Raw genomic sequence first — 23327 nt, forward strand, 5'->3', positions numbered from 1 at the left:
GGACTAGATCAAAAATTACTAGTTATTTTACTAAGTGTGAAGATAGCACAACTCACATTCTGTCTTCACGTTCAGTAAAATTAGTAGCACATACTATCTCATGTCTCTTCCATTTTCTTCTTAATATTCATATACCAGCCCGGATGTGCACTGGGGAAGTGCAGCTAACATAGCTTATCCCCATTGCAACTCACTGAACCCAAACCATTGCACACTTGGAGGTTTTGTATCCACCATGTGCACTAAGTAAAAGCTCCCTACTTCGTTTGGTACAGAGCCTCTTTTGACAAAGATAAAACACTACTGACATTCCATACTTCTATATCATTTTATTGCTTTGTACTGGCAGTCATACCCAATAGGGCATCATCAGGTACAATATGTGTGGATATAAAAAGTTAAAAACATATTTTTAGCAATGTAAGAGGTAGACTTCATTTTTGATCACAGAAGCTAGAGAATGAACTCTTACAACAAGAGGTCATTGGGGGAGATCCACCAAAAACACCCCACTTGTTTTTCTGAAACAACTAGCAACAAAAAAGAAAATTCAAAGTTGGAGTGTTATAACGATATATGTAGTTAGAAATGTACTTCAAGGAAAACAAAAATCTAAACAAAGTCTTCCACATCAGGAACTCAATATCAAACACATAACACCGATGCACTAACAGCGATGACATTCCAAATCAAAGTTTGATTGACTATCTTGACACAGGGGGTAATATTGAGATATAATTTTGACACTCACACCAGTCAGTAACAGTGAAAGACTACTAAGCCAAAATATTATAAGGTAACAATTGGAATTTTAAAATACTGAGTCAATTATTCTCTAAGTTATAAATGATAAAAGGCTGTAAAACACAAAGCTGTATGCATACATTATGTTACATATTTCCATTTGACAAAACTCCACATTTTAATTTTTCTAATTTCATCTTTGGTGTAAATATGCATTTGAATGCATGTCTGTGAACAAAGTTACAACACAAAGTTATATGCAGAGCTTTCTATCCTAGAAAAAAATTTAACAGAAAAAATGCATTACTATTAAGAGAAATTTTAAATTCAGAAAAATGCAGCAGCAGTTAGACCTAGCCACCAATATGACTTCATTTCATGAATAAGGTTAACATGGAATGGAAGGAGATGAATGTTGATGACAAATGCAATACTTCCAGATCACTTTAAATGCCCTCAACCAGTTTTAGCAATGCAGTTTTCTTTGCCAGTCATCTAAAATATCAAAGCTTGGCAATGACCAAACTGATGAGAAGTACATATATAAATTTACTATGATCAACATTCGAAACCATGTATAACATCAAACCCTAAAATAACCAACAAACAAAAAACCCATGAGATAATTCCGTAAATATTCTCACACTAAGATTTACAGAAAAAAATAACTGATCATTTTTAGCATGACTTTTACTTCTGAGAAACTTTAAATCATGCTGAATATGAGGAAACAAAAAAATAGGCTCAATTTATATGAATGTGAAATCTTGAGGTTTAGTTAGAAAAAAAAACTCAAAATAAAAAAATGGAGAAAATTGTGGGACAAACCATTTATGCTGTTGTTTAGTTCATTAGTTGTTAATGAGCTATTCAATAGATTTACTAACTAACTATAAACACCTACCTAAAATGTATGTCATATGTATTTTCCTAGTTAGTCACTTAAATTTAAAATCTGATAGTTCAAATGTTTCATTGGATATTTTTGCACTACAAAACTGATTTTTAATACCTCACCACCTTTAGGAGTAGTTGCATCTCTCATCCCTTCATAAAATAAGCCTTGGAAATGGAAAATAAATTTCTAGAAAATTGGCTTATATGTTTTTTACATAAAGGGACCCAAACCTCAAGATTTCATTCTTATGAAAAATAAAACTAGACGTCAACGACAAAAGAAATATATGTTCGATGTTTAAAAATGGGTAGGTTAGCCAAGACTCTCCAAGCCACTAAGAGAGGATGGTGATGATTGTAATTAAATTTAGCATCGAATGCAGGCACAGCAATATCCGCCACTTCAAATGCCTGTATTAACAAATAGTACATAATAAGGAAAACTCCTCCAGATAAATAAATCCAAAGCCTTACATTTCTGAGTATCAATCTCAAAATTATCTATCTGAAGTCCTTGATTAGCGTCACTACTGGAGAGAGTGTTACTCCAAATGATCTAACGATTCCTGATAATACACCTCTATCAATTAACTTTTCTTAAGGAAAAAGAAATATAATAATTGCTGACCTGACCTAAACCTCAAGACTTCATATTTACAAAGATTAAACAAGAGGTCAAGGAAAATAAATATATTATGCACTATGTTAAAAAATGGGAAGGTTTACCAAGGCTCTACAAGCCATCAATAGATGATGGTGACAATTTTGATAAAATTCATCAATGATCCACAACATAATCACTTCAAATGTCTGTACTAACAACTAGTAACAAGGAAAACTCCTCCAGTTAAATAAATCAAAAGACATACATTTACGAGTATCAATCGCAACAATATCAATCAGAAATCCCTGATGAGCATCATAACAGGAGAGAGTGTTACTCCAAAAGATCTAATGATACCTGATAATACACCTGTTTATAATGACATGCAAATCCTGAAAAATGTGAAATCCAGGTAATTTCTGATGCCACTTTGGGTTGAAGGCAATAGGGAGAAAATTCCTTAGAACAAAAGTAGAACTGACATAGGTACTGATTTAGCAAATAAGATGTTCAGTGACATTTCTGGGCCACTGATCAAGGTGAAAAATTACAGCTGCTTCTCAATGTAAAGATCAGAAATGAAAGCTATTATAAATATTAACTATTGATGTAAGATCTGATGCTTTCCCAATGAATATAGTCCTAGAAGACTATTCGGGCTTCCACCCAGGTGGTCTCTCTCCATTCTGCTGACGTTTCAGAACATGAGTCGTGTTCCATCTTCAGAGCTGAACTACCGGCTTGAATCAGCCCTGAGGATGGACTACTATTAACTATTTTTTTAAATCAATCATTACTTCCACTTATTTTGACCACAGCTCACAAATTTACTCATTTAACATGGTTCTTCATTTTCTCTGTGACTTTAAACATAGGTCCATGTCCAGGAATAATATAGTCAGCAAGTTTTATTATTTTTGTCCTGTAACTTTCCTGGAGTTGAGGCTGTTCACTACCTCCATTAACCTTCCAAATTGATGGATCTACGAGGTCCTCTTCTTTCTCAAATAGATCTCCTGGGAAAACAGAATATAAATAAATTTAGCAACTCTTTCACAACAGAAAGATTGCCTAACAACTATATAACATTGGATATATGTCTGGAAAAATTATTTTACCATAAAATATGTCCACATATCACGAAAACGATCCATAGCACCAGGAAAGTAATTCACACACAATTTTATTATTTATAATAGCAATGGTATATTTCTACAATTTATCTTGGGAAGATGGGTTACATACAGTAGTTTTAGGAAGATATTCAAAAGTCGATTTTAAAAGATCGCATAAAAAAGAGGTAACATTTAGGTTTGTACAAAAAATATAATTTCAAAAGGGCATACATTAATAACATAAATATGCTATCTCCAGCACCCAACAGTCTCTGATGCAGGACTTCTTTAATCTGCCTTTCATGAAAAGGATTTCAGTGAAGTGAATTATGCATTTCAATCAAATATGGAATTCGGCATTAGGATGGTAAGATTTAAAAAATTAGGGATGAAGCTATGGAGAGCCAGAATATCATGGAAGATAAATTTTTGGAAGGTAAAGATACAAGAAAAAAGATATGTTGGCAAGAATGAGATGCAAATTTGGATGTCAGAACTTTTAGTCAAATTTATGAACTTTCCTTACAATTAGATTAAATTTCATCATCCACTACTCTCATAACTTGAACGTGGCAATATTAATTACAGCTGTGACCAGTATGTATATCTGGTTGGATTACTTATTTCTATTTGAGTTTTAATGTCACTAAATAATATATACATCATCAAGGAAATGAAATGGTGGACCTCTAAGCATCTTTTCATAAGAGATAGGGGTGGTCTGGGGTGATTAGGAGCCGTTGGCTGGGTCTCATGATGGGGCCCATCTTATTTGGGAGTCCTAATCTGGAAAATTTTAGGAAATAGGGAAGTTTCCTTCATCAAGTAAAACGAAAGGCATTAATTGCGATTAGTTACCCAACATTAGTGTATTCATAATATAAAAATTATTTGGTTTCAGAAAACCCAGTTTAGACGAATGTTAAAGGTCAATTTTAACCTCATTAAAAAAGGCCAGATTGGCACCCATGCGATGCCACTACACGTGACGTCACAGGGACCTAGATTCTATACGAGTAGTCAGGAGTTTTACATCATCTGAGATTACTAATGCATGCACGAGGTACAGAGCTCAGGGAAACATCTCTTAGTAATCACACATTAAAAATACCTAAGTTCGAAAAGTTTCCTTCGTTTGATAGGGGAATAATAATCCTTATTTAATCCAAGAGCTACCTGCTAGCAATGTACTCTGCTATCTGCCAGCAGCCTGCATCATATCAGCGCTCATTGCTCACACAACAACTAGGAGGGAAGGGGAGCAAGCCGTGGTCATACAAGTTTTAACATTTTAGCACAGAAAAGGTTAATGAAACGAAAATGTTAAGAAAATTATGACAGCGATTCATTAGTTCTTAAAATTATTTGCTTGAAAAAAATAATGATTTTTATTTTAGTTCCATGTCTTACTAATATCATTCTCCTTCAAACAATAATTTGTTTAAAACTTTCGTTTTGAACAAAATTTATTTCCGCTTCTGGGAGGGTAGGGATGGGGTGGGGGTGACATCTGCCCCTTGCTGGGTACGCCTATGCAGCTGAGTGGCAATAAAAATAATTTGAGGGCATTCGGAAGCAAGTGCACAGTCATGTCTGCTTGCAGAGAAGTGCTTAGCTTTTATATTACGGCATTTTTCAGCTGTATTGGATTTTATTTGAGTGAGATATTTGGGTGCTATTTTTCCATGGGGTTAGAATTCATTTCAACATTTTAACTAGCTCAAAATACGTTCATATCTTCACATAATATGTTTCCTTCTTGTATTATATTTTTACTATCTACAATGTGGCTTCAGTTGGTCGCTCAAAGGACCTCTGCCCATTCTCGCTATTGTTCTTACGATCTGAGAGCTGATACCTGGAATGCACAGTGGTCGATTGGGCGACCACTCATTTATGATGAAAATAAATTTGTTGATGAAATCTATTTGCATATTATATTTCATTACGTCTTACAACATATATCAATTACTAAAGAAACCAAAAAGCTCAAAGGGAATCGGCCCTATGAAGGGTTAAAGACGTATTCTTTCAATTAACAATTCAAGTATATTTCCGTGTCCAACAACAAACTTTCCAGCGAAGTTTTAAGACGGTTAAATGAGAATAATTAAGTATAAATATAAAATAAAATTAGTGGGTAATTAGCAGTTATTCTCACCTGCCACAGCAACTACTCCATATTTGTGTGTTTGCACAATTACAGAAACGTCTGCATGTGTGTGCCCCGGGGTTGGTATAACTTTAACATCATCATCAATCACATATGGAACCCCTGTCAAGGAGGATAAATAGAAATATTCTGTAAAAAAAAGTGTTTGCATACCGTATCATTCTAATAAGAATACAGGAGTATTTTACCATTCTTGAAATCGTGATCGTAGAAGCAATTCTCAAATGAAACATCAAATCCAACGATGTGTTTCGCCCGCAAGAACAGATTGTTGTTTCCCACATGATCCGAATGACCATGGGTACAAACAAGAAAATTAATATCATCGCAGGACAAGCCATGCCTTTCCAAACCTAAAATAAACGACTATGAAATAATACTAACAATTTATCATAATGATACGGTTTTGTATAATTATTCCGCACGTTACCGGCAATCACAACATCCTTGGACCATGGATTCAAGGTATCAACGACAATGTTATGCATCCCGACCAGCAACGTGCATGTACTATTGGCATACATGCAACCTTCGCTATGGTTATTGGAATAACCACTGGATATTACGTGTACCTCATACGGCATTATCGGTTAAGCTTTGACCGGCTTTGACCCACAAGACAGTAATTCCGTGTAGTCGGCAATGGGTTGAAAGAAAGTACCATCCAAGTCTTCAGCCACGATTATTATAAACACAATTGCACTCGACGGCAAATTTCCTTGATTTTGAAAGGCCTATCTCAAAAGAAGATCTCCAATCTCCACTTAAAAATAGTACAGCGGCGACACAACACCATTATTCAAAATATAAAAATAAAACAAAAACGGAATGCGACACCGGGGTACGCATGTTTACTATCGTGTTCGAAGCTCGTTCGAAGTATTTCTCCAGGGTTTAGGTGAGTCTCCTCTCTTTAATTTGGCACAAATATTCTAATACATCCGCAAAAACAAATTTGAGTTTCACAGCCAATGGGATTCCATTAATATTCGCGTTCACAGCTACCAAAACGTGTGTATATACATTATTTACCTGCTTTGAAAACCGCGGGCTGTTCAACTGCATGATTACCGGGGACATGGAATTGTTCATTAGTAGTATCAATTACTAGTACCATCAAATTCTACAGATAATTCATTATAGGAGGAATAATTCTGTAGTGAGGCTTATTTCAGATCCCTTAAACATCCTGTCAAAGTATATCCACGAAAAATTTCTCATTGACAGCCTTTTCTCTTTCCCATATCCTCAGACGTGAAAAAAATACTTAAAGAAAATCTAGGCGGGAGAATCGAGTCCCTACCCTCCCAGAAGCGAAAATAAATTTAGTTCAAAACAAAAGTTTTAAACAAATTATTGTGTGAAGGAAAATGATATTATAGAGACATGGAACTAAAATGAAATTCATTAATTTTTTTCAAGCAAATAATTTTAAAAACTAATGAATCGCTGTCATAATTTTCTTAATATTTTCGTTTCATTAACCTTTTCTGTGCTAAAATGTTACAACTTGTATGACCACGGCTTGCTCCCCTCCCCTCCTAGTTTATTTACTCTGGGCATGCCCTTGCTCAGCTGTTGAATGAGCAACCTTGCTCGAGAATGAGCTCCTCAAATGGGTAGAGGGGAAACTGACATCAAAAAATTATCTTGGCAACAAAGTAAAATATATGCAATGGATTATTCTCAGAAAAAAATGGAGACTACCAGGATCAAGGTGTTCACTCGAGCAACCAGTAAGCTATACATACAGTTATATAAATGTAGAATAATCAAGATTTTGCTGGACAAATAAGGCAGATGCTGTAAGTAATGTCAATCATTTTGGGACTTGGCGGTATATGTTACTGATCATCATCCTGTCGTGGCACCCATAGGCGGATCCAGGGGGGGGCACGGGGGTACGTGCCCCCCCCAGACCCTCAAAAATATGCAAGATTTTTAATAAGGTCCCATTATGATTGCGTTCGTTTTGTATTACGAGATATCGTTGTGCCCCACCCAGAACAAAATCCTGGATATGGCCTTGCTTGTGCCCCTCCCAGAAAAAAATCCTGGATCCGCCCCTGGTGGCACCTGTGATGTACTTGTGGATAACTTAGTTTTGAGACATTGTTTGATTTTCCTTTTTAGGAGGCATAAAATTTATTCTGTTAGTAGCAGATTTGCTAATATTTTGGAGAAGTTTCATCCATTTGAGAACTTTGGAGTAATATGATGCTAATGAATTCGGTTGATGGAACTTGAGGATAGTCAAAAGGGTGGATAGAGGTAAAACCAATATCAACCTCTTATCAGGGGCGGTATGGCCAGGGCGGCTGATTGGCAATCGCTGCGGGTCCCAAGCTTAGGGGGCTCCCACAATACTCGCCCCCATAACATATGTATCATCATCATCATCATCACTGGTCAACAATCCTAGGATTGGTTTGACGCAGCTCTCCACTCAGTTCTCCTATCAGCTAATGTTTTCACTCCTACGTATTTCTTCTCTTTCACATCTCTCTTTACTTGTTCCATATGTTTTGTATAAAAGGTGTAATAAAAAAAGACTGATTACTTGAACCAAAGTTTTTTTTGCAATCTTAAAATTCTGCGTTTTCAGTCATTTTCTTTACTTACTGTGTGCTCTGTGTAAGAAGATTATTTAAAGTATAAATAAAATAAATGTGCCAGAAAATAAAATAGAACTTGTTGCTTTTTTGAAAGGGCTATTGAAAAAGGTTATTTTAAGAGGTTTTTTTAGTTTTCAGTGCAGTTTCAAGGAGCAAATTCACTAAATATATAATAGAACCAATTTACTTTGTTGAATTTTATAAACTGTGAAATTCTCACCATTCACAATATTTTTTTCTTATGAAATTGCTAATTTTACCTAACTTTCATGTGGTTTTTAAGGGCCAGAATAGCGTCAAAATCCATTTCCGGTCATGTAATAGGGTAGTTTCCTATTTTTTTTATTGCCTAAATCGAAAGATTATTACTCCTGGATTACGTATTTCACGCTTTTAGATATTTAAATGATGATATCTATTTTTTGCGATTAAATGAAAAGTGAAAATTTTCAAGCACGCGAAAATGTTACGGCTAAGTGTGAATGCTGGGAAACGCCTGTGTAATATCATTCTGGTTCCAGCTGCAGCAGTGTGAGGCCACCATGGTGCGAGGCTATGAGCGCCAATATGATGCAGGCTGCTGGCAGGTAGCAGAGTACACTGCTAGCAGGTAGCTCTTGGATTAAATAAGGATTATTATTCCCCTATCAAACGAAGGAAACTTTTCGAACTTAGGTATTTTTAATGTGTGATTACTAAGAGATGTTTCCCTGAGCTCTGTACCTCGTGCATGCATTAGTAATCTCAGATGATGTAAAACTCCTGACTACTCGTATAGAATCTAGGTCCCTGTGACGTCACGTGTAGTGGCATCGCATGGGTGCCAATCTGGCCTTTTTTAATGAGGTTAAAATTGACCTTTAACATTCGTCTAAACTGGGTTTTCTGAAACCAAATAATTTTTATATTATGAATACACTAATGTTGGGTAACTAATCGCAATTAATGCCTTTCGTTTTACTTGATGAAGGAAACTTCCCTATTTCCTAAAATTTTCCAGATTAGGACTCCCAAATAAGATGGGCCCCATCATGAGACCCAGCCAACGGCTCCTAATCACCCCAGATCACCCCTATCTCTTATGAAAAGATGCTTAGAGGTCCACCATTTCATTTCCTTGATGATGTATATATTATTTAGTGACATTAAAACTCAAATAGAAATAAGTAATCCAACCAGATATACATACTGGTCACAGCTGTAATCAATATTGCCACGTTCAAGTTATGAGAGTAGTGGATGATGAAATTTAATCTAATTGTAAGGAAAGTTCATAAATTTGACTAAAAGTTCTGACATCCAAATTTTCATCTCATTCTTGCCAACGTATCTTTTTCTTGTATCTTTACCTACCAAAAATTTATCTTCCATGAAATTCTGGCTCTCCATAGTTTCATCCCTAATTTTTTTAATCTTACCATCCTAATGCCGAATTCCATATTTGATTGAAATGCATAATTCACTTCACTGAAATCCTTTTCATGAAAGGCAGATTAAAGAAGTCCTGTAAGTGCATCAGAGACTGTTGGGTGCTGGAGATAGCATATTTATGTTATTAATGTATGCCCTTTTGAAATTATATTTTTTATACAAACCTATTTGTACAAAGGAAGTCGCCTCAAAACGAATGCCATCGAAAACGAGAGGGAAGTGGATGCCGATGACATGGGAGCCCCAATTTTAAGATCGGATGCGGCTGTGAGAGACCTCAGGATAAATAAAGCGTCTGGCATTGATGACATTCCTGCAGAACTAATAAAAAATTCAGGAGAGAAGACGTTGAACCAGCTATACAAAATCATTAGTGAAATATATACGACAGGTGAGATACCAAAGGATTTCGAGAGGAACATTATAATCCCTATTCCTAAGAAGAAAAGAGCGGAGAAGTGCGAAGATTTTAGGACCATAAGACTTACTACACATGCATCAAAGATACTGACAATTATCATCTATAGAAGAATAGAACGAAAAGCAGAAGAGTACTTGGATGAGGACCAATTTGGATTCAGAAAAAACAAAGGCACAAGGGAAGCTATATTGGCCCTAAGACTGCTCATAGAGAAGAGAATGGAAGAGAACAAGCCATCATTTGTTGCGTTTGTGGACTTAGAGAAAGCATTTGATAACGTGGATTGGAGCACAATGCTTGGAATCCTAAAGGAAATTGGGGTTCTTTATAATGACAGAAGAATCATCCACAGTGTATACATAAACCAAGTAGCCGTGATAAAATCAGGGCCCAGCTGTGAAGAAGCAAGAATTAAGAAAGGAGTGCGACAAGGCTGTACATTGTCACCTGTAATTTTCAACGTTTACATTGAAAAAGCCATTAATGAAATCAAAGAAAAGGAATTGGGAGTGAATATCCATGGAGAAAAAATTAGCATGCTAAGATTTGCCGATGACATAGCCGTTATAGCAGAAACAGAGAAGGATTTGAAAAATATTCTGGTTAATATGGGTAGGGTAATGAGTAGATATCAACTGAAAATAAGCACGAAGAAAACCAAGATCTTAGTATGCAGCAGAAGAGAAGAAGTCAAGACCAACATTAAAATAGGGAGGCAAAAAGTGATAGAGGTGGATGAATTCTGTTATTTGGGAAGCAAGATAACTAGTGACGGGAGAAGCAAGAAAGAAATTATCAGCAGAATAGTCCAGGCAAAGAGAGCATTCCACCAAAAGAGAGACCTGCATACAGCGGGAAACTTAAATATGGAAGTAAAGAAACAATTTATAAGAACCTACATCTGGAGTATGCTCCTATACGGAAGTGAGGCATGGACAATGACCGCAGTGGAGAAAGCAAGGATAGGCCTTTGAAATGTGGTGCTACAGAAGAATGATGAAAATCAAATGGATCGACCGAGTTAGTAACGAGGAAGTCCTAAGAAGGGTAGGAGAGAAGAGAAGCCTCATGAAAACCTTAATAAGAAGACGGAACAACCTTATAGGCCGCATCTTGAGACATGATGGCCTGATGAAGACAATCGTCGAAGGACAAGTGGAAGGCAAGAATGGAAAAGGAAGACCCCGAACAAAATATATGGAACAAGTAAAGAGAGATGTGAAAGAGAAGAAATATGTAGGTGTGAAAAGATTAGCTGATAGGAGAACTGAGTGGAGAGCTGCGTCAAACCAATCCTAGGATTGTTGACCAGTGATGATGATGATGATACAAACCTAAATGTTACCTCTTTTTTATGCGATCTTTTAAAATCGACCTTTGAATATCTTCCTAAAACTACTGTATGTAACCCATCTTCCCAAGATAAATTGTAGAAATTTACCATTGCTATTATAAATAGTAAATTTCTTTAGAAATAATGCCATTTTTGTATGATAAGAGTTTGTAGAGAAAAAATTGTGTGTGAATTACTTTCCTGGTGCAATGGATCGATTTCGTGATATGTGGACTCCTTCCATTCCATGTTAACCTTATTCATGAAATGAAGTCATATTGGCGGCTAGGTCTAACTGCTGCTGCATTTTTCTGAATTTAAAATTTCTCTTAATTGTAAGGCATTTTTTCTGTTAAATTTTCTTCTAGAATAGAAAGGTCTGCATATAACTTTGTATGGTAACTTTGTGCACAGACATGCATGCAAATGCATATTTACATCAAAGATGAAATTAGAAAAATGAAAATGTTGAGTTTTGTCAAATGGAAATAACATAAAGTATGCCTTACAGCTTTGTATTTTACAGCCTTTTATCATTTATGTATTCAAACTTAGAGAATAATTGACTCAGTATTTTAAAATTCCAATTGCTACCTAATAATATTTTGGCGTAGTAGTCTTTCAGTGTTACTGACTGGCGTGAGTGTCAAAATTATATCACAATATTACCCCCTGTGTCAAGATAGTTAATCAAACTTTGATTTCGAATATCATCGCTGTTAGTGCATCGGTGTTATGTGTTTGATATTGAGTTCCTGATCTGGAAGACTTTGTTTAGATTTTTGTTTTCCTTGAAGTACGTTTCTAACTACATATATCGTTATAACACTCCAACTTTGAATTTTCTTTTTTGTTGCTAGTTGTTTCAGAAAAACAAGTGGGGTGTTTTTGGTGGATCTCCCCCAATGACCTCTTGTTGTAAGAGTTCATTCTCTAGCTTCTGTGATCAAAAATGAAGTCTACCTCTTACATTGCTAAAAATATGTATTCAACTTTTTATATCCACACATATTGTACCTGATGATGCCCTATTGGGTATGACTGCCAGTACAAAGCAATAAAATGATATAGAAGTATGGAATGTCAGTAGTGTTTTATCTTTGTCAAAAGAGTCTCTGTACCAAACGAAGTAGGGAGCTTTTACTTAGTGCACATGATGGATAAAAAACCTCCAAGTGTGCAATGGTTTCGGTTCAGTGAGTTGCAATGGGGTTAAGCTATGTTAGCTGCACTTCCCCAGTGCACATCCGGGCTGGTATATGAATATTAAGAAGAAAATGGAAGAGACATGAGATAGTATGTGCTACTAATTTTACTAAACGTGAAGACAGAACGTGAGTTGGTCTATCTTCACGCTTAGTAAAATAGCTAGTAATTTTTGATCTAGTCCATGAATAAATACTGTGTGGTTAACGATGAATTTAAATACTAATTTTCTTGCATCATTATTTTTGCTAGATTTCAGATGTATTGGTCTCCAGGCATTTATATAGCTGATTCTAACTTCACCATGGTCATTCCCTTGCAGAAAAAAAATTGAACTTGATATAGGTCAATGTATATGTAGTATGGAGGGAGAAGCCGTAGGAAAAATTTGCACTTGGGGTTCCACAGTTAGCTGATGTAGACTGTGCTGTGTTCCACAGAGCCAAGACATTTTCCCTTTTCACTGTTAATTTTTTTAAGAAAATATTTGTGATCAATTTTTAAAATTCTGATATGGTCTCTCTGAGATCTCAGAATTGCATAGCATCAAAAAAATATACTACTAATATAATATGATGTGAATTTTGCATATGATTTTAGCAACCTGCTTTGTCACTGTGCAACATTGTCAGGTTCAAATACAGGACAGGAAGCAATAGGGTGATTTCCTATTATTTTTTAGTGCCTAAGTTGAAAGATTATTACTCCTGGAGTACGAATTTCATACTTAGAGATTTTTAGAAACAAAAGGTGAAAAATTTCAAGCACGCGAAAACGCGACGACTAAGTAGGAATGATGGGAAAAATCCATGTGACGTATTTCTGGTTCCCCCTGCCACCATGTGAGGTGACCTTGGGGCGAGGCTTGAGCGCTGATATGACGCAGGCTGCTAGCATGTAGCTGAGTACCCTTCTAGCTGGTAGCACTTGGCTTGAATAGAGATTATTATTCCCCTATCAAACGAAGGAAACTTTCTGAACTTAGGTATTTTTAATGTGTGATTATTTAGAGATGTTTCCCTGAGCTCTGTGCCTCGTGCATGCATTAGTAATATCAGACGATGTAAAACCAGTGGCGGATACAGATGGGGGGCGTAGGGGGCGCGCGCCCCCCCCTTGCGGGTCCGCTTGTATTGCCGAACATTGTAAAACCACAATTGTAACTTTTTTACATCATAAGATGGCAATGTCTTTTACATGTTTATAATCACTTTAATAAAAATTTTCATATAATTTGCCTGTGACTTGATCATCTTTTATTACGATAAAAGTAAAGACAACTCAAGATATGTTGCGCCCCCCCCTTGAGTTTTTTCTGTATCCGCCTCTGTGTAAAACTCTTGACTACTCATATAGAATCTAGGTCCCTGTGACGTCATGTGGAGTGGCATCGCATGGATGCCAATCTGGCATTTTTCAAATGCCTTTAAAGATATGTTAATTTATATATAAATGATATAAAAAATATTTATATACATTTAAAAAAATCACACAACGTAATTCCGTGCCTCTTATGGTTTTCGATCTAGTTGAATAAGAATTTAGCATGAATTGACAAAATAAGCTGATGTTACTTTTACGCATATTTAGGAATATGCAATTGACTAAGGGGAAATGGCGAAAATTAAAAAAAACATAAAAAATGAAATTGCATGGAATTTTAGAAATCCAAAGCCCTAATTATATGCGTCTTATGGTATTCGACCTAGTTGTATAAGAATTTACCATGAATTGACGAAATGAGCAGATGTTACTTTTTACGCATATATAGGAATATACATTAACTAAGAAGAAAAGGCACTGATAAAAAATTTGAAAATACTGAAATTGTGTGGATTTTTAGTAATCCAACACCCTATGTACATGCGTCTTATGGTATTCTTACAAGTTTTATAAGAATTTACCATGAATTGACGAAATAAGGAGATGTTTCTATTTTCGCATATTTAGGAATATGCATTAACACTTTCAGTGCGGATGACATATATATATGCTATGAAGGCTTTTCCACTAAGGCGGAAGACATAAATGTATGTCTTCTGGAGTTTGTTTTTCCGCTGGTCACTAGGGTGCTCCGAGCGCGCCTAGCGTTACTTTTTCACCCTCCCGCAGTTTGGGAGTGACCTTACACCATTGCGGAAGTGTCCGTTTCTAGTTCTACGTGTTTCTTCATTTTTAGTGTTTTTTTGTTTACTTTAGTGCTATTTTTGGAACAAGTTGGCAGGTTGAGATTTTTCTTTTCATTTCCTTCACCTCTTTTACATTATTCTTATCGTAAATATCCCATCATGTCTTAGAAATGGATTATTTTTTTAAATTTGCTTTTTTTACCTTCCTTTTTAATTTATTAATATTTTATGTGCTGTCACAAAAATTATTATTAGACTAACTTTTTATTAAAGATATTTATCCCCGTTTCATACTCACTACATTATAAAAAAATGATCTTAGAAATATATTGGGTATATATAGGTGCTTCAGTTAATTATGTTATATTTGAATTTCTTATTCTAGGAAATTTTTTTATTATTGCAAATTACGTTTATCCTGGGTGATTTTTTTGGCTCTTTTTCCTACTTTTACAGCATATTTTCTCATTCGTTTCTCTAGGTCAATTACCAATCCCATATGCATTTCGCTTTCATTTCATTTTCAGAGTTATTCATAGTCTTGTGGTTAATTGCAGATTTTCTTCCTTTTCATAAAAAATAACATATTTATCGCATATGCAACACTGCATTACATTATGTACAGTATTGGTCTGTATTTTTTGTACTCGTGTATTTATGTCCTTAGATTCGTAAACGAAATTGCGGAAATGAATAGATAAACTCAGAGGCATTTTAAGCATTACCTACGGAATTTAACCATTATTTATTCCCTTGAAATAGTATTTTTATCTTATTTTTTAATTTATTCATATCTTATGTGCAACCACAAGAATTATAATCAGACTTAGTTTTTGTTAATAACGTGTATTCCCGTCTCAAAACTCACTATTTTATTTCAAAATGTTTCCATGCGGTTTCCAAAGGGAAAGAGGGGAATGTTTAAAAACTCAAAAACACTGAAATTGTATGGAATTTTATAAATTCATCAGCCTAATTGCATGTTTCTTCTGGTATTCTTACTAGTTCTAGAAGAAGAAGCCATGAATTTACGAAATGAGGAGATGTTACTTTTTACGCACATATAGGTATATGCGTTAACAAAGGGAAAGAGGGGAATGTTTAAAAACTCAAAAATACTGAAATTATATGGAATTTTATAAATGCATCATCCTAATTACATGTGTCTTATGGTATTCTTACTAGTTCTATAAGAATAAACTATACATTTACGAAATGAGGGGTTGTAACTTTTTACGCACAAATGGGAATTTGCATCAACAAAGGGAAATAGGGGAATGTTTAAAAACTCAAAAATACTGCAATTGTTGGGAATTATAGAAATGCATCACCCTAATTACTTGTGTCTTATGGTATTCTTACTAGTTCTATAAGAATTAACAAGGAATTGACGAAATGAGGAGATGTTACTTTTTACGCACAGATTGGAATATGCATTAATAAAGAGAAAGTGGTGAATGTTTAAAAACTTATAAATACTGAAATTGTATGGAATTTCATAAATTCATCAGCCAAATTAAATGTATCCTATGGTATTCTTACTATTTCTATAAGAATTAACCATTTATTGACGAAATGAGAAGATGTTACTTTTTACGCACATATAGGAATATGCATTAACAAAGGGAAAGAAGGGAATGTTTAAAAACTCAAAAATACTGAAATTGTATGGAATTTTGTAAATGCATCAGCCTAATCACGTGTGTCTTCTGGTATTCTTACTAGTTCTACAAGAATTATCCATGATTTGACGAAAGTAGGAGATGTTACTTTTTACGCACAGCGTTTAGATGAGATACAGAGGAGACAGAATAGAATGATGATGAAAGACAGGGTAGAATGTTAGGTAAACGAGGGAGAGGAAGGAAATGAATAGGATTTTTAGATAGAAATGAAAGGGAGTAGGCCTTATTGTGAATTGAAAAGGGAAGTGCTTTATGGAAAGGGAGACTGCCAGAACTCTTCTTAAGAACTCCATGAAAACCTAGGTACCTTAATAGGGTGGTTTCCTATTATATTTTTATTATTGCCTAAATCGAAAGATTATTACTCCTGGAGTACACATTTCACGCTTTTAGATTTTTAAATGACGATATCTATTTTTAGCGATTAAATGAAAAGTGAAAAATTTTAAGCGCGCGAAAACGCGACGCGTAAGTAGGAATGATGGGAAAAAGTCCGTGCGACGCATTTCCGGTTCCCCCTCCCGCCTTGTGAGGTGACCTTGATCGAGGCTCTGAGCGCTGATAGGACGCAGGATGCTAGAGGGTAGCTGAGTACCTTGCTGGCTGGTAGCGCTTGGCTAAAAAAGGTTTATTAATACCTTATCAAACGAAGAAAACTTTCCGACCTTAGCCAGTTTTAATAGGTGATTATTAAGACATGTTTCCCTGAGCTCTGTGCCTCATGCATGCATTGGTAACCTCAGACGATGTATAACTCCTATCCTCTCGTGTAGAAACTAGGTCCCTGTGACGTCACGTGGAGTGTAATCGCATGGGCGCCAATCTGGCCCTTTTCAAATGAGGATAAAAACGGACCATTGCCATTCGTCTAAACCAAATAATTTGTGTATTATGAATACACTAATCGTGGGTAACGAATCGAAATCAATGCCTTTCGTTTTCTTTGATGAAGGAAACTACCCTATTGGTAGAATACTTTAATAAATATGTAATCTGCTGGTAACACACAAAATTTTACTCCATTTTGTAGTAGCTAGTTTACCCATGCCATTGAATGGAAAAAATTATGATAAAGTTTCTTTTATGTAGAAATACTGCAATCGACTGAATTGAAATGAACAAATTTACTTCCATTCACACTAAAATGTGTATTATTATGCAAAAAATAATAAAACATGAATTTTTTACTGAATTTATCTGCATATCAAACCATTTGTTGTAGTGGCCCCGGGTGAGAATGAACCGACAGAATTTAAAGACCTAATGTTTTTCAGAATCTCTAGGCAATGCAAGAGGAGCACTGGGTAAGAAAATGAATTAGGCCTACAAAACAATACTCCTTTTATAGGGTTCAGAAAAATATTCCTCCCTATTATAATCAACATGTTGGTTATTTTTATGTTCCATGCTACTCCATATGCATTATGAGATACATTGATAGCTGTAATTTACATAAAGTATCAATCACTGCTAGTTTTTGTGGTGATTAAAGAAAGTTTTTGAATTGTTTTCAGCATTGCTAAACTTTTATCACATGCACGGGGGTTAGCATGGTCTTTGCATAGTTTTTCTAAAATTTAGGCATGTAGAAGCTTATAACAAGTGAACAACACTTGAGAAGAACATCACATTATACAGGATGAAGGTTTTTCGTAAAACTGCATAGTGAACCCCAGTTAGGAGTGAAATTGATTTCTGTTCCGCATTTTTCAATCAAATCAATCAAGTTTTTCTTCTTATTTTAGAACTGGAGACATTTTGCTTTAACAGATATCTGTAATTAATCATAGACATAACAGAGCTGGTGGAAGGAGGCATTTGTCATGAAAAATTTCTAACTTTTAGGAAGCTGGCTACCCCATCCTAAATGTGTTGTATTCACATCTTCGCGGCTTAGTCTGGAGAAGGGGCGGACTTAGGGTGGGTCCCAGGGGTTGCATCCCCTAAACATCTTAATCCCGAAATTTTATCAAAACTTTTTAATATTTGCAGTAAAATAGTTTTTGTGTTCTTGTAAAGGAGGGAATATGTAAATGAATATGATGTTAATTGTATTTGTACTTGTATTTATATTAGAGTGTAACACTCCCTCACATAAAAATGCCCATCACTAATATACTTCCTGGACCCAGGTCATGACCCTGCCCCCAAATTTGGTGCTCGATGAGCCCCTAGCCTGGAGTGAGATCAAACTTTCGGGTTGAAAAACTCAGGTGTGAAAGTGAATGAAATATGTTTTTAAATCAATGTCTGAAGCAGAATCAGCATGTATCCCTACTTGATGGCTTAAGTGAAGGCCATTTAGCACTATTTGCCGTGGATTCCTAGAAGGAGATATCCGGCAAATATTCCATCTTTGGCTTAACTAGTTATTTTTTGCTACTACTACTGAATCATGGGTTGGAATATGCCCCATCCTCAGACAATTTGCTGAAAAAATAGAAAAAAAGCGAGTATGCCTTCAGCATGCCCAGTGGCCTTGCCAGGAATATCATTCAAGAGGGGTCCAAAACAAGGGGGGAAAATTTTTAATAAACAGGATAGCAAGTAATGGATTTTAAATTTCCATACTTTTCATAACCGAAAAAAACTTAATATGTTGAGGAAATAGTTTGTACATTCATGATTTTTCTATATTTTGTTTTCTTTTATGAAGGAAAATAATTGTGTTTTTATATTTCAGGGGGTCCGGACCCTCCGGCCCCCTGGCTACGCCACTGTGTTTAACATAAAAATCTAGTTTGGCACCGCATAAAGTAATTTTATGAAGAAAAAAGGACATAAAATTGGTATGATGGGGTGTGAATTCGTCATAACTGATGTCTCTTCACCATAATAATACCAGTGTACTCTGACCAGAAAAGAATCAGCAATATTGCCGCTTTTTGTCAAAATGTTAGGCAAAAATTCTTACAGTAGATATTAATCGGTATGGAAATTTGTTTGAACTTGTTGCTGCTACCAAAGTTTTCCACATTGTAAAGGGATCGCGCCCCCCTCCCTCCCGCTACATTCATTGCCGAAAGGCGTTCTGTAGCATTGCCATTCAACGCTGAGTCATTATGACTCGACATTGGTTGTCAATGCCGATTAAAAATTAGCTGTGCCATATCTGCTCGCCGAGAGCTTAGGTTGTTGATTTGAAAACACGCCGAGTTCACGTGTTCTTGACCGCGGCGATTTCGATTTTCTGTTGCATCGCTCAAATATTTATCAACGGGAAACCCCGAAAAATCAATTCCCAGGGTATGAATCACGACACCGCAGAGACGGCAGTGCGTATATGCATCATTCCTCAGCTTTTTCTTCGTGACATTCAAGAGACGAAGCTTTGAGTTGTTATGATGTTTACATAATAATGAGGGAGTTGTACTGTTTATCGGGCGTCTGTGGGGTGTAGTCCCCTTATCTCACTGCGTCTCCGCCCTGTCCCCGCTCCTCTGGCGCCGGTTCTATTTAATGGTGGTATATGTGCCCTGGAAATCCATTGAAGAGGCGATGACCTCCGTGCCCCAATCATCTCCAGGTCGTGCCTGACGGAGGCGTCGGCACCGTGTCGCCGTGCGTACTTGACGCGCTTATCTCGAGACAGTTATGAAACAATAAGTTACGATCATCCTCTGAATTAGACCGTGAGGATGTTATTCTTGCGCTCCCAAATTTGGTCTCTGGTCGACAGAAGAGTCGTGTTGAAGTAAGCACATTACGGAAAACGGATCAAAAAGTATTTTTTTTGCGGATATTGCTGGTATGAATCTGAGATAGGTTAACCCTTTTAGTTCAAAGAATTTCCGGATATTACGGATCTCGTTATTTTCAGTTTATTTAATAGAACCCTTGGATATTTTGGGGAGAAATATATCTTTTAAAGCAGGTAGATTTATTGGAGACAGGTGGAATCCATGCAAGAGTGTTAGTGGATTTTTGGATCAAATTTTCATGGAGGTTCCAGAAATAACAGGATATTTCAATTACATGGGTATGCGAAAACACATGGGCCAAGAAAAAAGTGATAATAGTAAAATTCTTAATCTTATCTTTCCTCCACTGTATATCGTAAAGCCCTCCGTGCGAGCACGGATGCCATGCCCAATAAGCATCTAGGCTTGTCCTTAGTGTCAGGAAGGTATCTGCAAAAGAAAGTATCTGACAAGGTAAGTTCCTCAAATGTTACCGCCAGATCTCGTTCAAATTTTGCTAGGTTGTAGGAAATGAATAACCATGAGGTATAGTTTTTGTTTCAGCCGCCAACGTTCAATATTTTTGGAGGCATTATCGACGGAAAGTACTAGGAAAGGCCTACATGTATGCACGATGTCATACTGATCAGTATATGATGGCACATCATATAAATGAAATGCTTTCATATTCTGATTGAGGCCCCTGTCTTTACTGAGCAAATTCTACCCGCCATCTATGGATGACATTCGGTTTTTCGGATACAAAAGTTTAATTCTCAAAAAATAATTATTCTGCTGAATTGTGAGGCATGTATCCCATTCCCACTCCCAGGATCCGCCACTGAAAGTAGGAGGTCCAAATAGTTTATGGTTCTTATCATCATTTGGAAAAGGGGACTCGCGAGTGCGTAGAGCGGTCACCTACTAACGGAAGGGTCCCAGGTTCGAATTCCGTGTGATACCCGCACACAAAATTTCCCCGGAATGCGAAGTGGCCCTAGGAAATGAACTATCCCTCCGTAGTGAAATTCAAACGCCTTTGCAAGTCCGGGCTGAGCACTAATCTAACTACAACCTAAGCACTAGCCTAACCTATCCACACCGAAACTCGGGTTGAACTGAATCACTGAGCGAGCGTGTGAGCCACGCTAGTTAATGATGGCGAAGGAGCAGCTCAAACTTATCAGATAGCGTTTCTTGAAAAACGTTTTCATAGCCTCAGAGTAAATGTGAACAATATCCTTGAGAGAGCAAACAAGATATTCGTCCTTTGCACAACGTTACCGAAATTAGACCATAATTAAAATGACAAAATCCGATATCACGCGATGGGGGTGATAGGTTGACCACGATATTAGTGTCTGTTTACATGTCGTTCATTTCGATTGGGTATTCTATGTTATTTAATAACTTACGAAGAAAGAAACTTATCAGAATTTCCATGCGTTGCAAAAATAATCATTCAATTTGCTATTTTTCCTTCTCCCACTGATAATGCTGAAGTTGTGATCTTCAATGTTGGCCTCAATGTATAGTTCATAGAGTTTGCGGTCATCCTTTAGCGCTATATTGAGAGGACAAATAATCCCCGCTCGATCGGTCTTTTTAATGTGCGTATTACTCATTTTAAACGTTTGCTCTCCTCTTCAAATTTCATTTTTCCGCGATGCTTTACAAGTTGCAAATCTTTTCATTTGAGACGCAGATAAACTTTGGAATTTTTTACTTATTTAATTATCTTCATCAACACGAAAACAGGGCATTCAAGGCCGTTACAGCGGGGAAATTAAATTAATAACAACTGAGGATGATCTGAAACACCCCTGGCCCGCATAAGGATAATGTACCCTGGCGGGACTCGAAACATGCGACCTTTGTTTTTTCAAGAAACTAAACGGAGAGTGTTGTTAAAAGTTCTAAAGTTTATGAGGTCAGGCAGGGATCATATTAATATACAAATGCAGAAACCAGGATTTTGGTTGTCATCCACAATTTCAAATATGCAACCAAGATTTTGTTCGGCGGGACTTTACCCCGCCGCCACCGAGTCTACTAATAAGAAAGATAGAAACTTTAGTTTTGGACGAATAACGCGTCACCAAATACGTGAAGCACGATTGGTCGAGCTGGAGCGATGCGTCCTCTTAATTTTCTTTGACTGTCACGACCACATGAATCCGCTGATCCGATGCCCCTGACCTTTCTGAACAATTTTATTTTGTTCCTTTCTTCCGGTCCCACATGAGGGTCATTATGGGAGATGTGGTCATGACTCCCGTGCCTTTTGAAACTTCCAGCCTCTTACCCCCTTGCGTTCAGGATACGCCCCTCTCCTCCGACCAGAGTCGAACAATGATGTGCCTCGTGCAGCTTGGCAACTAGAGGGGGATAGGGGGAACTATATGGGGTCGTGTGAACAAAGGCCACTCACTCACTCCACAAGTGTTCCTCTCGCAGCAACACGGATCCTGGCCGCTTCCCCTCCGGGGGGGGAAGGGGGGATATCCAGAGAGCACCCTGCAGCTGTGTTTCCCAACCTGTTGCTCGCGAGGGCAACTCCCTCCCTGTTCCACCTGCGATTGCACTCGCAAGGTGGCAAACATTCGCTCCGGAACAGGTTCCTGGGAATCCCCTCGCGCCCCCCACCCCTCCCCGCGGAAAAAAATCCGAAAACAAAGATTCACGCCGATCGGCTGAGAGTTTGATACCTATGTAAAACATTTTTTTTCCTGATACTTACCCACTGATAAGAAAAAGCTGTATCAAAGATTGAAATTTATTGATTATAAATAATAAATTGCCGGCCTTGGTGGCGGCGGGGTTTTACCCAGGCCTGCCAAGCAAGAGGTCTCGGGTTCGAGTCCCGCCGGGTTAAGTTGCCCCTGTTCAGGGCGTGACTGTTCGTGCATGTTTAATTATTGAAATGTATGATAAACCCCCTTGTAAAAGAACAATATGTGATATTTTCGTTGGTATAAATACAAATAAAATAAATAAATATAAACCAAATTTATAAGTATTCTAGGTTCGTGAAAATTATTATTTCTGACTACCGGGCGACGAATTTTCGCCTCCGGGGATATAGACTAGAAAGCTTGGGTACATATTAAAAATTGTGGATAACAATCACAAAAATTGATATATCCAGTGTTCATTTCATTTTGTTGCTGTTTAAAAAAAAAACTAGGAGTTTTTTTGGAAAAACTCTTAGTTTTTACATCTGATTGTGAGTGGTAAGATGATTCAATGTCTATCTTTTTGTGTCTTCCTTCATTAGTTACAGATATTTTAACT

At 36.7% G+C, this 23327-nt stretch overlaps 1 protein-coding gene across 1 annotated transcript; it reads right to left on the minus strand.

Moving 5' to 3' along the window:
* Positions 1 to 304: 304 nt before the first annotated feature.
* Positions 305 to 6349, minus strand: LOC124153920 (metallo-beta-lactamase domain-containing protein 1). Its single transcript, XM_046527329.1, has 4 exons — positions 5964 to 6349; positions 5722 to 5886; positions 5522 to 5635; positions 305 to 3261 (listed from the first exon to the last, which is right to left on the minus strand). The coding sequence occupies exons 1-4, from the start codon at positions 6115 to 6117 to the stop codon at positions 3077 to 3079; spliced, it is 618 nt and encodes a 205-aa protein (XP_046383285.1). The 5' UTR covers positions 6118 to 6349; the 3' UTR covers positions 305 to 3076.
* Between the last annotated feature and the right edge of the window lie 16978 nt (positions 6350 to 23327).

This window comes from Ischnura elegans, chromosome 2, assembly GCF_921293095.1.
Source record: "Ischnura elegans chromosome 2, ioIscEleg1.1, whole genome shotgun sequence".
Taxonomy (NCBI): domain Eukaryota; kingdom Metazoa; phylum Arthropoda; class Insecta; order Odonata; family Coenagrionidae; genus Ischnura; species Ischnura elegans.